Raw genomic sequence first — 16,932 nt, 5'->3', positions numbered from 1 at the left:
GTTGGGGGTTAACAACTTTGCAACAAAAGACGCATCCTGATTGGCCGGCGGCTAGCACCAATCACCTGTAGAGCGCGCTGAGTTGATGAGCTCAAATCCCAAAAGGAGAACGTTCCATCCGTTGTAGCTACATTGTATAGTGAACCTGAGTCCTCTATCTACCGGTATGTGATTACCTTGGGAATGGACTACCTAACAGACACATAAATAATAGACGCATAGAAAAGCAGTCTTTTTCAATTGCAGTGCTGCCTGCTGGTGCCTGACTTCATTCAGGCTCGGATAGGGAGAGATCAATCTGTACACGATTTACCTCTTCACATAAATCAGTGAATATACCTGGGATTAACATTTTATGTGATGGAACTATTTAAAAATAAAAATAAATCAACCAGTTAGACCCATTGAGGTCAGACCTCTTTCACAATGTAGACATTTTCTTAACACTTTCAACCTAAACTAATTTAAACTATTGGGAATTCTCCCAACCTGCATTGGAGCACAGTTCCCTCAAACCCGCTTAATAGAACGCTGTGCCTCCAACTCCTGGTAGCAATGTTCAGCACCACTGTATCCTGTGGAATGCCCTTGTTCCCCTCCCTGGCTGCAGTGGCAGTGTAGCTGCCACACAACTCAAGCATCCAGTGGTGTAAAAAGTATCCAATTGTCACACTTGAGTAAAAGTAAATATACCTTACCAGAAAATGACTCAAGTGAAAGTCACCCAGTAAAATACTACTTGATTGAAAGTCTAAAAGTATTCCGTTTTAAATATACTAACAGTTGAAGTTGGAAGTCAACATACACCTTAGGTCAGTTAGGATCACCACTTTATTTTAAGAATGTGAAATGTCAGAATAATAGTAGATAGTGATTTATTTCAGCTTTTATTTCATCACATTCCCAGTGGGTCAGAAGTTTACATACACTCAATTAGTATTTGGTAGCATTGCCTTTAAATTGTTTAACTTGGGTCAAACGTTTCAGGTAGCCTTCCACAAGCTTCCCACAATAAGTTGGGTGAATTTTGGCCCATTCCTCCTGACAGAYCTGGTGTAACTGAGTRAGGTTTGTAGGCCTCCTTGCTCGCACACYCTTMWTCAGTTCTGCCCACAAATTTTCTATAGGATTGAGGTCAGGGATTTGTGATGGCCACTCCAATACCTTGACTTTGTTGTCCTTAAGCCATTTTGCCACAACTTTGGAAGTATGCTTGGGGTCATTGTCCATTTGGAAGACCCATTTGCGACCAAGCTTCAACTTCCTGACTGATGTCTTGAGATGTTGCTTCAATATATCCACATAATTGCCCTGCCTCATGATGCCATCTATTTCGTGAAGTGTACCAGTCCCTCCTGCAGCAATGCACCCCCACAACATGATGTTGCCAACCCCGTGCTTCTTGGTTGGGATGATGTTCTTCGGCTTGCAAGCCTGCCACTTTTTCCTCCTAACATAACGATGGTCCTTATGGCCAAACAGTTCTATTTTTGTTTCATCAGACCAGAGGACATTTCTCCAAGAAGTACGATATTTGTCCCCATGTGCAGTTGGAAAACGTAATCTTTTTTTTTTTTATGGTGGTTTTGGAGCAGTGGCTTCTTCCTTGCTGAGCGGCCTTTCAGGTTATCTCGATATAGGACTCGTTTTACTGTGGACATAGATACTTATGTACCTGTTTCCTCCAGCATCTTCACAAGGTCCTTTGCTGTTCTGGGATTGATTTTCACTTTTCGCACCAAAGTACGTTCATCTCTAGGAGACAGAACACGTCTCCTTCCTGAGCGGTATGACGGCTGTGTGGTTCCATGGTGTTTATACTTGCATACTGTTGTTTGTACAGATGAACGTGGTACTGTCAAGCATTTGGAAATTACTCCCAAGGATGAACCAGACTTGTGGAGGTCTACAATTTTTTTTCTGAGGTCTTGGCAGATTTRTTTTGATTTTCCCATGATGTCAAGCAAAGAGGCACTGAGTTTGAAGGTAGGCCTTGAAATACATCCACAGGTACACCTCCAATTGACTCAAATGATGGCAATTAGCCTCTCAGAAGCTTCTAAAGCCATGACATCATTTCTGGAATTTTCCAAGCTGTTTAAAGGCACAATTTAGTGTATGTAAACTTCTGACCCACTGGAATTATGATTCAGTGAATTATAAGTGAAATAATCTGTCTGTAAACAATTGTTGGAAAACTGACTTGTGTCATGCACAAAGTAGATGTCCTCACCGACTTGCCAAAACTATAGTTTGTTAACAAGAAATTTGTGGAGTMGTTGAAAAACGAGTGTTAATGACTCCAACCTAAGTGCATGTAAACTTCTGACTTCAACTGTAAGTATCAAAAGTAAATGTAATTGCAAAAATACACTTAAGTATCAAAAGTAAAAGTATAAATAATTTCAAATTGCTCATTTTAAGCAAACCAGACTGCACAAATTATTTTTATTTTTTATTTTTGGATAGCCAAAGCATTTGTGTTTAGTGAGTCCTCCAGATCAGATTCAGTAGGGATGACCAGGGATGTTCTCTTGATAAGTGAATTAATTGGACCATTTTCCTGTCCAGCTAAGCATTGTGTTAGGGGAAATGTATGGAGTAAAAAGTACATTATTTTCTTTAGGAATGTAGTAAAGTAAAAGTAGTCAAAAATTGAAATAGTAAAGTACAGATTCCCCCCCAATATGACTTAAATAGTACTTTGCACCACTGCCAGTATCTGCAAACGTCTTCACTCAAGTCATCAGGCATTACAGCAGCAGCAAGACTGCAGGTGCAGGCATCTGAGAACAGTGGCAGCTGTATTTCTGTTGTTCAGATCATGAGACACTATCCTGAGATTTATCCTGAGTTGGAAAATGGATGAATTGGTAAGGATAAGAGAGCTGAAATGCATATTTTAAAGGTRCAGTGCACTCCAAAACTTGATTTCCTGTGTTTTGTATATATTTCCAAACTATGATGTTGGAATAATACTGTTATAATGATAATGCCCTTTTAGTGTTTGAAAATAGCTGTAAATTATACTGAACACAAATATAAACGCAACATGCAACAATTTCAAAGATTTTACTGAGTTACATTTCATATAAGGAATTCAGTCAAATGAAATAAATTCACTAGGCTTAAAATCTATAGATTTCACATGACTGGGAATACAGATATGCATTTGTTGGTCACAGATACTGTAACTTAAAAAAAGGTTTGGGGCATGGATCAGAAAACCAGTCAGTATCTGGTGTGACCATTTGCCTCATATAGCGTAACACATCTCCTTCACATAGAGTTGATCAGGCTGTTGATTGTGGCTTGTGGAATGTTGTCCCACTCCTCTTCAATGGCTGTACGAAGTTGCTGGATATTGGCGGAAACTGSAACACGCTGTCGTACACATCAATCCAGAGCATCCCAAACATGCTCAATGGGTTTAATGTCTGGTGAGTATGCATGCAATGGAAGAAGTAGAACATTTTCAGTTTCCAGGAATTGTGTACAGATCCTTGCGACATGGGGCTATGCATTATCATGCTGAAACATGAGGTGATGGCGGTGGATTAATGGCACGACAAGGGGCCTCAGGATCTCGTCACAGTATTCTGTGCATTTAAATTGCCATCGATAAAATCCAATTGTGTTTGTTGTCCATAGCTTATGCCTGCCCATACCATAACACCCCCGCCACCATGGGGCACTCTGTTCACAACATTGACATCAGCAAACCGCTTGCCCACACAACCCCATATATGCTGTCTGCCATCTACCTTCTTGTTTTAAGTGTCTTGTTTCAGTTACAGAAATTTTATTCTGTATGTTACAGTTGAAACCGGGATTCCACCGTGAAGAGCACACTTCTCCAATGTACCAGTGGCCATCGACGGTGAGGATTCCCCCACTGTAGCCAGTTACGATGCCGAACAGCAGTCAGGTCAAGACCCTTGTGAGGACGACAAGCACGCAGATGAGCTTCCCTGAGACGATTTCTGACCGTTTGTGCAGACATTATTCGGATGTGCAAACCCACAGTTTCACCAGCTGTCCGGGTGGCTGGTCTCAGACGATCCCGCAGGTGAAGTAGTCGGATGTGGAGGTCCTGGGCTGGCGTGGTTACACGTGGCCTTTTATTGTTCCCAGCATAAGGTGCACCTGTGTAATGATCGTGCTGTTTAATCAGCTTCTTGATATGCCACACCTGTCAGGTGGATGGATTATCTTGGAAAATGAGAAATGCTCACTAATAGGGATGTAAACAAATTTGTGCACAACATTTAAAAGAAATACGCTTTTTGTGAGTATGGAACATTTCAGGGATCTTTTATTTCAGCTCATGAAACATGGGACCAACACTTTACATGTAGCATTAATATTTTAATTCAGTATAGTTCATAGATCAATAAGAAAGAGTTCCAAACCTCTTCCTTTCCCCACTTTGACCACTCCCAGACTATAACAATTCTTGCTTGAGAAATTGCTCTTCGCTAAGAAGCTATTTGTTTCTTTTTGATCATTTTAATTGAAAACAATCACTTAATTGTTACCCAGAAATGATTGGATATTGAGATAAAAACAGCTGCATTGGACCTTTAACTGTAGAAAACATGTGGGTAGCATAAGATAGGCAGTGAGTAGAACGCTGGATTCCCTGAACATTCCCTGGACATTGTAACCTTGGATACATTCCACTGGATTCTCTCTAACAGTAAGATAAAGCAAGGACACAATAATTAACACACACACACATGCAGCATGTAGCAATGTTAGGGTAATTTGTATTGGAACTTTAATAAAACATTTCAGAAATAAAATATTTGCGAAATGTGAATTTGATGAAATAAAAATACCCTTTAAAAACAAAGAGCACGGCGTGTTCTTACAACTAAGTGGGATGTTTGAAATTTTACAAAGATCTGACTGACATCATTCCCATAACACTGATGTTTATAACTGAAATGTAATCACCATTATTCAATGGAAGACGAGTTTGATCAAACCATCAAATTAGAAAAGGATTAAGGTGAGAATGATTTGACAGCAAAAAAGAAAGCTGGGGCTTTAGGTCAAGTAAAAAAACATTCAGAACCCCATTCAGAATTACATTWCTTTAACTGAAACAAGACACTTAAAACGAGAAGGCAGTGAGTTGTGTCTTATTTGGCATTGCTATTAATGAGGAGTTTAATAGGGACCTGAGTCTACTTTAAAACAAAAAAAATGTAAACCTGGAGCCCATAATACCACTACTGTACTTGATGTCATTTCATTTATAAAGATTCACAAATATCGTGACAAACCCCAAAAATTATTCAACTGATTGTTCAGGTTGAAGAAAGTCATTGAAAAGAAACATACCTTTGCTTCCAGACCTTTTCTGTCACTAAAATATGGCTRAGACAGAATCCATTGCCTACAAACTGTACACATTACAATTTATTGCTGTCCCAATGGCCAGCTATCGCTACATATCTTGTCCTATATCGACATCCAATTTCACCCTCAAAACAGAAAGAATGGCTCCACGGTTCTTTGAAAGGCACAACCACACCTTCAATGACCCTACCATTCCAGTGGCAAAAATTCAGTTTTAAAGGACTCTCTCAAGTTCCCCAAACAAGGTAAAACCCAAGTTTATACATACTGTACAATTCAAACAATGCATAGAAAAAGCAGTTAGTAAAATATACTGAAATAGTGTCAAAATGCACTGCTATCATTTGGCAACTAAAAAACCAAAGTGAAKATAAAACACCCCTCCTTCCATATTCTTTTGCATACAGTGTTGTAATGACAGAGGAAGCTCCATCATTTGCCCTCGTATTTTGGATTGAAAACAGTTGTTACGGCACTCTTGTAGATGGGATTCACTCCCTGCAAAAGACAAGTAAAGAGAGAGAGTGAGGTAAAGGGTCACCATGAATACTATGTCTTTGTCCCAAATGTCCCTATATAGTGCTATACCTTTGACCAGAGCCCATAGGGGAATGAATAGGGTGCCATTTGGAATGTAGCCCAAAAAGAGAATAATTAGGTTGGAGCCACTTCACAAATCACAGTTTGGTTAAAATTAAATCAGATCCAGAGCAGCCGCTCCATGGTTTGGACAATATGATTTTCGACATTTTGTAAACAAAGCAGTCACATGTCCAATAATATTGCATGTTAATGGCACACACAACATGCAGTGAAATACATGTTAAACCTTAACCCATTTAATAGATGTGGTCGTCCCAATGCGATAGACCACCATTGCTTTTTTTATTTATTTTCAATTCCCCTATCATGTTCCCTATTTAACCCTCTGGCATTCATTTCTGTTCTGTCTGTGATTGTTTGTTTCATTAGTGGTTGTTGTTAGTGCTTGTGTGTTTGTTATATTCCCTTTGAGGAATTTTTGCTTATATTTTGAGTAAACGCTGTTGTTTTGCTCAACACCTGTGTCCTGCGCTTGACTCCGCTACATTTCTGCACACAACCCTGACAAGCATGAAAAGAAGGTGAAGCAGTGAAGGGTTTGAAACAAAGCAGAAAGGCTTAGCCACCATTACCAGGAACTGGTATAAAGTAGAAGCCGCACAATTTGAAGAATGGCTAAGTATAATCCAATAAATGTTTAATATGGAAACTTGACATATGCCTTAAGACTCCAAAAACCTGTATTTGAAAGTAACTGGGAGAAATGGATATCATTCACAAATCAGGAAGACTTGATTAACTAATATCTTGTTAACAATACAACATCACAACTCTGTTTCGTTCTTTATATTATTCTGTACCTATTGGATGGCAAATTCTGTTTGTTTTAATTTATTCTTTAGTAAAAACAAATGTTTCTGTGTTTTTCTACTGTTTTTGCTAAACTGTCTTGGATAAAAATCCAAGTATAAGTATTTAGCCTACTAAATAGTGTATATACAGAATACAAACATATCCAACCAAAATGGTTTCGCAAAGGCCATGCTCTTGAGACTGAGTTTCTGTCCCAAATAGCACCCTATTCCCATTATAGTGCACTTCTACAACTTTTGACCAGGTCCCACAGGGCTCTGTTCAAAAGTAGTGCACTCTATAGGGAATAGTGTGCCATTTGGGTCTAGACAGAGGCTATAGTCTATCTCAGCACACAAGTGCTCTGTCATTCTACTATGAACATGGAATACTGTTGCTATGACTTCAGAGCACACTGAGCAGCTCCATTGAGCTTCTTTTGGTAACATCAGCTTTATTGCCTATTATGGGCATGTAGTACTGATGAGTGAACAGATGGTGGCAGCACTGCTACCCTAGCCTAGCCAGGGAAAGGCCCATAGAGCAAAGGTGAATAAAGTCTGTCTCAGCCTGAGCAGTGGCCTCTGTGCTGCAGTTGTTGGCACAGAACAGAAAGGAAAGGGGAGATTGAGCCAAAGAGATAACCAAGGCACACATATAACAGTTCGTGTTCACACAGAATCCCCTCTGGACTTCAAAGGCACTGATATCTGCAATGTAAACAATAAAAAGCATCCACTGCAATTATTTTCTGAAAGCAAGTTTGTTGCTGTGATCCGACAGTATGCTGGTGTGATCCGCCTTACCGTGTCCCACTTCGCGTTCATTTTCTCCTTCTCGAACTTGGCAAACTCCCTGCGGTCATGGATGATCATGAGCAGCTTCCAGATGAGAAGGAGGGCCAGGCCGATCAGCACGATGCCGGCCACCACGCCAGCCACGATGGGGATGATGTCAGGACCCGCTGGGCACTCTGGAGCACAGAAGGGCACACACACACACACGTGTAGAGTCAATGGCAACATTCTGCATTTACAGTTAATCACATACAATGGACATGGGCCTACACTGTGTGTGGTCCCTAATGGCATATTATTCCCTTTGTAGTGCACAACTTACTTTGTAGTACACTACTTTTGACCAGAGACCACAGGGCCCTAGTCAAAAGGTGTGATTAGTGACACAGCCTGTAAAATGCTTTACAGACATCGAGCCATTAGGGCAGGCTATTCTTAAAATGGATAATCAAAGATTTGTATTTCTTTCAGAGAGTTGAGCAGCAACATCTGTCCACTCACCCAGAGTGTCGACCACGTAGACCTCCCTCTCTGTGTGGTTCCTGACGGCGTAGGTGTAGTAGAACCAGCAGTCGTTGGCGTCCCTCTCCTTACAGTGGGATAGGGGGTAGGACTGGTCGGCTGGCTGGGGCAGCTGATCCCGGTCCTTCACTCTGATCAGGTTGAAGTAGCTGCAGTCCCTCTCACACGTGTCCTTCTTCTCTCCTGTCTCAAAGGCCCGGCACTGAACACAGTCCCTGTAGAGGACAATCATCATTCAAACAAACGTTATTGTCCCAGAGCTAAATTTGGTCTGTAACCAGGGGCAACATGATAAAAGTCCATACAAAAGACCTAAAAACAGATCACACAAACAAACTAAAAGACTGCTTAGACACCCTGTGTTTCAGGCTCACTTGTGCTCAGCGCAGACTCCGGGGCAAGTGGGGCAGATCTCACAGGTGGGACCCTGGAACTTGGGGTTGGTGCACTTGCAGACGCCACACTCGCAGGTGCCCCGGCCATTACATATCTGCTTGTTGGCTGCTAGGCAGGTGGAGGTGTCCAGGGAACAGTCGCAGGCGCTGCCCGTGTAGTTGGCATCACAGATACACACCCTGCACTCACAACGTCCATGTCCTAGTAGAGGGGAGGGGGGGAGAAAATAAGAGGTTCAATCAATGCTAGGCCTACACAACTCAACCACCCATTTTGAAGAATCACCCAATCTAAAACATTTTCTTTCAGACCATGTCTGAGGAAAGGGGTGGAGAAAATGGAGGTTCGTTCAGTTGTTTATTCTATTAATTAGCCTACTCATAATGGCTGTGGTACTGTTACAGTACGCACCAGTGTCCAATGAACTCAATGTGTCAACAAAAACTTGTATAAAAAACCAAGGGGGCAAGCCACGGGTCCTACCTCCGCAGAGTTTGTTGTTGGAGCGGTCACAGTTGAAGTTGTCACACTCGCAGAACTTCCCACTGTAACGTTCTTCTGGGTTCTCTCTCTTTTTACACTCACAGGTTCCACACACACAGTCTCCGTTGTTGCTGCAGATGTCTGTACCGTTGTCCTTCCGACAGTTAGCGTCCAGGTCGTCCGTCCTCACCTCGTCTGTACTGCACTCACACAGTCTGCCAATACGGCCCTCGTTGCACCTGAGAGAAAGCAAGAGACTTAGTATGCGTCCCAAATGGCACCTGTATCGACACCCTAGGCCTGCAGGGCTCAGGTCAAAAGTAGTGCACTATATAGGGAATAGGGTGCCATTTGGGATGCACACATGCACTCAGCGTATAGTTTCAGAACAACATTTCACACCCCAAAAAGTAGAACTAAAACAACTGTTTTTATATCGTACCTGCAGGCTCCACACTCAAAGGTCCCGTTGCCATTGTGGCACATCTCGCTGAGAGGTTTTCCATCTTTGGAACATTCACATTCGCAGATGAAGTTGAGGACGATCTCCACATTCTCAGTAAAACCCAGGGGCTTGATTGTAATGGTCTCGGACTTGCCTTGAGGCGGACACTTCTCGGACTTGATGGCAATCTCAAAGGACACCTAGATGATAGGATGAAGGTATTAGGGCGATTCAGTCGAAAAGTCAACCTGTGCATGCACAAAATGTTAGTCATTTCCAAACTAAACGTCCATAATGCTGTATTGGGGCAAAAATGGTTTTGTTAGTCTAAATGCTATGTAAAATGGTTTTGTTACAGTCTAAATGCTATGTAAAATGGTTTTGTTACAGTCTAAATGCTATGTAAAATGGTTGAGTTGTATAGTGCTATTCAACTGGTAATTTTCCATGACTGTTAAGTTTTCGTCTTCTCACAGGAGTGATTTGCTGCTGGCTCTTTATCTCTACGGGCTCCAGAGGCCTTGCTCAATGTTAAAATCTTCATACAGCTGAATAGGCTCTTATTATAATGACCTCTGCCTGATCCTTGGAACGAGTTTTCCTCAACAGCTGGAATCACCCGTTAGTAAACTCCTGGACACTGGCATTGAGAAAGGCCTCTTGAGCGGAATAGTTGACAATAAACAGTCTCAACGATATTCCCTCTTCTTGTTTTTCATTAGTAAACTCCTAAAATGTCTTGGATGGTTTATACCTTTTCCAGATGTAATACATTGACACATTTTTATTCTCAATCCATATTTCAATAGAGACCAGACGACTAAGGAAGGCTGTGCTAGCTCACACTTACCTCATCTCCAATGGAGATGTTAGAGCATTTTCTTCCATTCTCTCCTGTTCCTACCCAACCGTTCTTGCAGATGGACTTGTATGTTATGGATACACCTTCAGGCAGCTTGCCGTTTTCCAGAATGACTTCAGATGACAGAGACTATCACACGACATACAGAGAATATCTTTAAGATGACAGAGACTATCACACGACATACAGAGAATATCTTCAGAATGAACATATGAAGAGACTATCACACTGCCCATGCAGAAATACTTACAGATGACAGAGACTATCACACGACATACAGAAGAATATCTTTTCAGATGACAGAGACTATCACACGACATACAAGAATACTTCAGATGACCAGAGACTACACAACATACAGAGAATATCTCAGATGACAGATGACAGAGACTATCAACGACACATACAGAGAATATCTTCAGATGACAGAGACTATCACACGACATACAGAGATATCTTCAGATGACAGAGACTATCACACGACATACAGAGAATATCTTTAAGATGACAGAGACTATCACACGACATACAGAGAATATCTTCAGATGACAGATGACAGAGACTATCAAACGACATACAGAGAATATCTTTAGAGATGACAGAGACTATCACACAGACATACAGAGAATATCTTCAGATGACAGAGACTATCACACGACATACAGAGAATATCTTTAAGATGCACGAGACTATCACACAACATACAGAGAATTCTTCAGATGACAGAGACTATCACACACATACAGAGAATATCTTCAGATGACAGAGACTATCACACAACATACAGAGAATATCACCACGACATACAGAGATATCTCAGATGACAGAGACTATCACACGACATACAGAGAATATCTTCAGATGACAGACACCTATCAAACCACCAGTGCTTGACCTGGGCAGGAGCTCACCGGAGCGGAGTACAAGCACCTCTAATGTTCTACTGCTTGAGTTCCTGTTCCTCTTCTAGAATATTAGATCAAAAGTATTGTGGAGCTCCTGCACCTAAATATAAACAGTACCGGCATCCAAAATGACTACCGGCACTTATTTCAGTACAAGTCAAGCACTGCAAACAACACACAGAGAAGTTCTTCAGATGACAGAGACTATCAAACATCCTACAGAGAATTTCAACAAAATATGTCAATAGAAGAACAGTAGTGCTCTATATAGGGAATAGGGTCCAGTGCACTATATAGGGAATAGGGTCCAGTGCACTATATAGGGAATAGGGTCCAGTGCACTATATAGGGAATAGGGTACAGTGCACTATATAGGGAATAGGGTCCAGTGCACTATATAGGGAATAGGGTCCCATCCCAGGTATTTATTTCCTGCACAGTAATTATTAGCTTTACATCAAACAGCCATTCCAAGTCAAAGTTATGGAGTTAAACTCACGTTGTAAGAATCGATAATGAGCTTGATGACGTTGCTGGAGTTGGAGGACAGAGTTCCTACTGCAGACTTGGGGATGAGGTTCTTCAGTTCTCTGTAAACAGGCTGGAATTCCTCAGTAACAGCAAAAATGGTCTGAATGTTGTTGTCGCTCAGTTTCTGGACCAAATGGGCAATGGAGGGATAGTCCTGTCAATTGAAAAGAAATGCAAGATGAAAATGTCAAAAACAAAGATCCAATGATCCATACCACTGAGACATGTGCCAGTCATACAGCATGTTATACCATATACTAGGGGTAGGCAACTAGATTCAGCCGATTTTTGTCAGAGTGGATGGTAGGGGGGCCGGAACATAATTGTAATAATTTGTACACTGCAAATTGACCACAACTAAGCCCAAAAGTATAATGTATTTGAGAAAAACAATCATTTCATACTTCGATAACATTGAGACACGATCATGTCTCTTTTTTTATTTGCGGGAATACTTGGGAACAGATTTCCTAAATATATATATTTGCCGAATTCCTTGTGATTTCAGTCTTTTTTGACCATAAACAAACCAAAAATGTTTTACTAAAAATATTGGGGGGCCACCCAAGAAAAACACTTGCGGGGCGGTTTTGACCCTCGGGCCGCCTGTTGCCGACCCTTGCCATATATGATACGTTAACTTTATTAGGGCTGTCCCTGACAAAAAAATGATTCGGATAGGATATTTTTTTACAAACTGCCCCTTGTAATTCTTTTTTCCCCTTCTATAAATGGACAGTTATGATGGAAGCCTGGAGGTTTTTATTCTAGATACAGTACATGATACATGAATATACAGTATTTCAACATGTCCAGGCGATCAAATCAAATCACATTTTGTTTGTCACATACACAGATGTTAATGCGAGTGTAGCGAAATGCTTGTGCTTCTAGTTCCGACCATGCAGTAATATCGAACAAGTAATCTAACCTTACAATTTCACAACAACTACCTTATACACACAAGTGTAAAGGAATGAATAAGAATATGTACATAAAAATATATGAATGAGTGATGGCCGAACGGCATAGGCAAGATGCAGTAGGTGGTATAGAGTACAGTATATACATATGAGATGAGTAATGTAGGGTATGAAAACATTATATAAAGTAGCATTGTTTAAAGTGGCTAGTGATACATGTATTACATCCATTTTTCCATTATTAAAGTGGCTAGAGTTGAGTCAGTATGTTGGCAGCAGCCACTCAATGTTAGTGATGGCTGTTTAACAGTCTGATGGCCTTGAGATAGAAGCTGTTTTTCAGTCTCTCGGTCCCCACTTTGATGCACCTGTACTGACCTCGCCTTCTGGATGATAGCGGGGTGAACAGGCAGTGGTTCGGGTGGTTGTTGTCCTTGATGATCTTTTTGGCCTTCCTGTGACATCGGGTGGTGTTGGTGTCCTGGAGGGCAGGTAGTTTGCCCCCGGTGATGTGTTGTGCAGACCTCACTACCCTCTGGAGAGTCTTACGGTTATGGGCGGAGCAGTTGCCGTACCAGGCGGTGATATAGACCGACAGGATGCTCTCGATTGTGCATCTGTAAATGTTTGTGAGTGTTTTTGGTGACAAGCCAAATTTTTTCAGCCTCCTGAGGTTGAAGAGGCGCTGCTGCGCCTTCTTCACCACGCTGTCTGTGTGGGTGGACCATTTCAGTTTGTCCGTGATGTGTACGCCGAGGAWCTTAAAACTTTCCACCCTCTCCACTACTGTCCCGTCAATGTGGATAGGMGGCTGCTCCCTCTGCTGTTTCCTGAAGTCCACGATCATCTCCTTTGTTTTGTTGACATTGAGTGTGAGGTTATTTTCCTGACACCACACTCCGAGGGCCCTCACCTCCTCCCTGTAGGCCGTCTCGTCGTTGTTGGTAATCAAGTCTACCACTGTAGTGTCGTCTGCAAACTTGATGATTGAGTTGGAGGCGTGCATGGCCACGCAGTCGTGGGTGAACAGGGAGTACAGGAGAGGGCTGAGAACGCACCCTTGTGGGGCCCCAGTGTTGAGGATCAGCGGGGTGGAGATGTTGTTACCTACGCTCACCACCTGGGGGCGCCCCGTCAGGAAGTCCAGGACCCAGTTGCACAGGGGGGGTCGAGACCCTGGGTCTCGAGCTTAATGACGAGTTTGGAGGGTACTATGGTGTTAAATGCTGAGCTGTAATCGATGAACAGCATTCCTACATAGGTATTCCTCTTGTCCAGGTGGGTTAGGGCAGTGTGCAGTGTGATTGCGATTGCGGACCTATTGGGGCGGTAAGCAAATTGGAGTGGGTCTAGGGTGTCAGGTAGGATGGAGGTGATATGGTCCTTGACTAGTCTCTCAAAGCACTTCATGATGACAGAAGTGAGTGCTACAGGGCGGTAGTCACAATTTCCAGTTACCTAAGCTTTCTTGATAGGGCCACACTGATAACTCCAGCTTGGTTCCAAAGTTTCTAAACCATACCAAACCATCTTTGGTATAGTGTCGCCATAATATTTGAATTGAGGAAGTCTGATCATAATCATTAGGATATTTTATAGATCCGCAGTACGTCCTAAATGCCCCCCAGCCTTCAGTGCAATTGCACTTGAGATGTGTTTTAAGGCAATGGATGAGAAAGTTAATTTATCATTTCCAAACGTTTAGGTCAGTTGTATGCTGCTATGCGATCTATTAACAGCAAGGGTTGCATTAAATAGACTCAATATTTTTTACTGATGCATGTGGCAATATTCAATTCATACYCACAAAACATATAAACAAAAGCATTCACTGTGAAAGTTGATAGGCTACATGTAGGCCACAAGCGACAGCTGTCAAACTCCGACATTTCTCTCAAAACACAGCCATGTAAAAAATTCCTGGCATTGTAGATTCGGACGGGACTAAAATTACAGAGGTTGTGTTTTGTGCTCGTGCACATAATTACAGTTGAAGTCGGAAGTTTACATGCACTTAGGTTGGAGTCATTAACACTCGTTTTTCAACCACTCCACAAATTTCTTGTTAACAAACTATAGTTTTGGCAAGTCGGTGAGGACATCTACTTTGTGCATGACACAAGTCAGTTTTCCAATAATTGTTTACAGACAGATTATTTCACTCTATCACAATTCCAGTGGGTCAGAAATTTACATGCACTAAGTTGACTGTGCCTTTAAACAGCTTGGAAAATTCCAGAAAATTATGTCATGCTTTAGAAGTTTCTAAAGAGGCTAAATTACATCATTTGAGTCAATTGGAGGTGTACCTGTGGATGTATTTCAAACTCAGCTAGTGCTCTTTGCTTGACATCATGGGAAAATCCAAAGAAATCTGCCAAGACCTCAGAAAAAGAATTGTAGACCTCCACAAGTCTGGTTCATCTTGGGAGTAATTTCCAAATGCCTGAAGGTACACATTCATCTGTACAAACAATAGTACGCAAGTATAAACACCATGGGACCACGCAGCCGTCATACCGCTCAGGAAGGATCTCTAGAGATTAACGTACTTTGGTGCGAAAAGTGCAAATCAATCCCAGACAACAGCAAAGGACCTTGTGAAGATGCTGGAGGAAACATGTACAAAGCATCTATATTCACAGTAAAACGAGTCCTATATCGACATAACCTGAAAGGCCGTCAGCAAGGAAGAAGCCACGCTCAAAACCGCATAAAAAAAGCCAGACTACGGCTTGCAACTGCACACGAGAACAAAGATCGTACATTGGGAAATGTCCTCTGGTCTGATGAAACAAAGTAGAACTGTTTGGCCATAATGACCATCGTTATGTTTAGGAGGAAAAGGGGGGAGGCTTCAAGCCGAAGAACACCATCCCAACCGTGTAGCACGGGGATGGCAGCATCATGTTGTGGGGGGTGCTTTGTTGCAGGAGGGTCTGGTGCACTTCACAAATAGATGGAATCATGAGGTAGGAAATTATGTGGATATATTGAAACAAATCTCAAGACATCAGTCAGGAAGTTGAAGCTTGGTCGCAAATGGGTCTTCCAATATGACAATGACCCAAGCATTCTTCCAAGTTGTGCGCAAAATGGCTTAAGGACAACAAAGTCAATGTATTTGAGTGGCCATCACAAATCCCTGACCTCAATCCTATAGAAAATTTGTGGGCAGAACTGAAAAAGTGTGTGTGAGCAAGTAATTCTACAAACCTGACTCAGTTACACCAGCTCTGTCAGGAGGAATGGGCCAAAATTCACCCAACTTATTGTGGGAAGCTTGTGGAAGGCTACCTGAAACGTTTGACCCAAGTTAAACAATTTAAAGGCAATGCTACCAAATACTAATTGAGTGTATGTAAACTTCTCACCCACTGGGAATGTGATGAAAGAAATAAAAGCTAAAATAAATCATTCTCTTTACTATTATTCTGACATTGCACATTCTTAAAAWAAAGTGGCGATCCTAACTGACTTAAAACAGGGAATTTTTACTAGGATTAAATGTCAGGAATTGTGAAAAACTGAGTTTAAATGTATTTGGCTAAGGTGTATGTAAACTTCCGACTTCAACTGTACATTACCCGACCTCCCCCAGTAAAACTAATCCAGTCTGAATAGGGCACAATAGGGTCTGACCTATAGCATARCATAATCACATCAATAAATTGGTTGGATGCAGAGGACGTGGCAAATATTCTAGAAACGGGGGAATGTTTACTTGTTGCTCAGGAGGTAAAGGGAAAGTCAGATGTGTCGAATAAATTGTACTAGAGTTACTAGAATAAATTGTACTGGAGATCAAGAAAAAGAAGGTAAAGAGCAAGCGCTGCGTGCACATTATGTGTACCAAACAGGTGCTGTATAGATCACAATATAATAAATGTAAACACTAAATAAATTACAAGCGTAACAGAGAGTCTGTTGTAAAGTTTTTTGTTTGTTAAGCCTTTATTACAGCAAAGATGAAAAACAGTCGCATTCATTCGTGAATGCAATTTCCGAAATGGAACGGTTTATTTATTGTTTAAGCTAATTATTCAAGGCTGGCTTTATTTTATTTTAAAACAAAATGCTTGATTGCATTTCAAATCATGAATGACTCGTATGCTGTGCGATGACATTAACAAATTAATTATTGATTGATACAGTAGACTATATAAGTATTGAAATATAGGCCTAAGTAAGTTACGGTATTAAGACTTAACAGGATGTGCTCTTAGGCCTACAGCTCAATGGTGGTTATACAAGGCTGCTATACTAAGCCTACTAATGATCATGGCATTACTTAGGATCATAATAA

The 16,932-nt window shown here is 41.4% G+C and overlaps 1 protein-coding gene across 1 annotated transcript in view; it reads right to left on the bottom strand.

The window, feature by feature from the left end:
- Positions 1-4,297: 4,297 nt before the first annotated feature.
- LOC111979048 (integrin beta-1) overlaps positions 4,298-16,932 on the bottom strand; it is a 25,634-nt gene continuing 12,999 nt past the window's right edge. The window contains exons 7-14 of the mRNA XM_024009340.3: positions 11,672-11,857; positions 10,256-10,396; positions 9,403-9,605; positions 8,961-9,199; positions 8,456-8,678; positions 8,061-8,296; positions 7,569-7,735; positions 4,298-5,865 (exon numbers count right to left, since the gene is read on the bottom strand). Of these exons, the coding sequence (XP_023865108.1) occupies positions 5,800-5,865; positions 7,569-7,735; positions 8,061-8,296; positions 8,456-8,678; positions 8,961-9,199; positions 9,403-9,605; positions 10,256-10,396; positions 11,672-11,857 (1,461 nt within the window). The 3' untranslated portion in view covers positions 4,298-5,799. The remainder of the gene's footprint in view (positions 5,866-7,568; positions 7,736-8,060; positions 8,297-8,455; positions 8,679-8,960; positions 9,200-9,402; positions 9,606-10,255; positions 10,397-11,671; positions 11,858-16,932) is intronic.

This window comes from Salvelinus sp. IW2-2015, linkage group LG19 (genome assembly GCF_002910315.2).
Source record: "Salvelinus sp. IW2-2015 linkage group LG19, ASM291031v2, whole genome shotgun sequence".
Classification (NCBI taxonomy): domain Eukaryota; kingdom Metazoa; phylum Chordata; class Actinopteri; order Salmoniformes; family Salmonidae; genus Salvelinus; species Salvelinus sp. IW2-2015.
The sequence above is the reverse complement of the archived record's forward strand: the minus strand, read 5'-3'. Positions and strand labels throughout refer to the sequence as shown.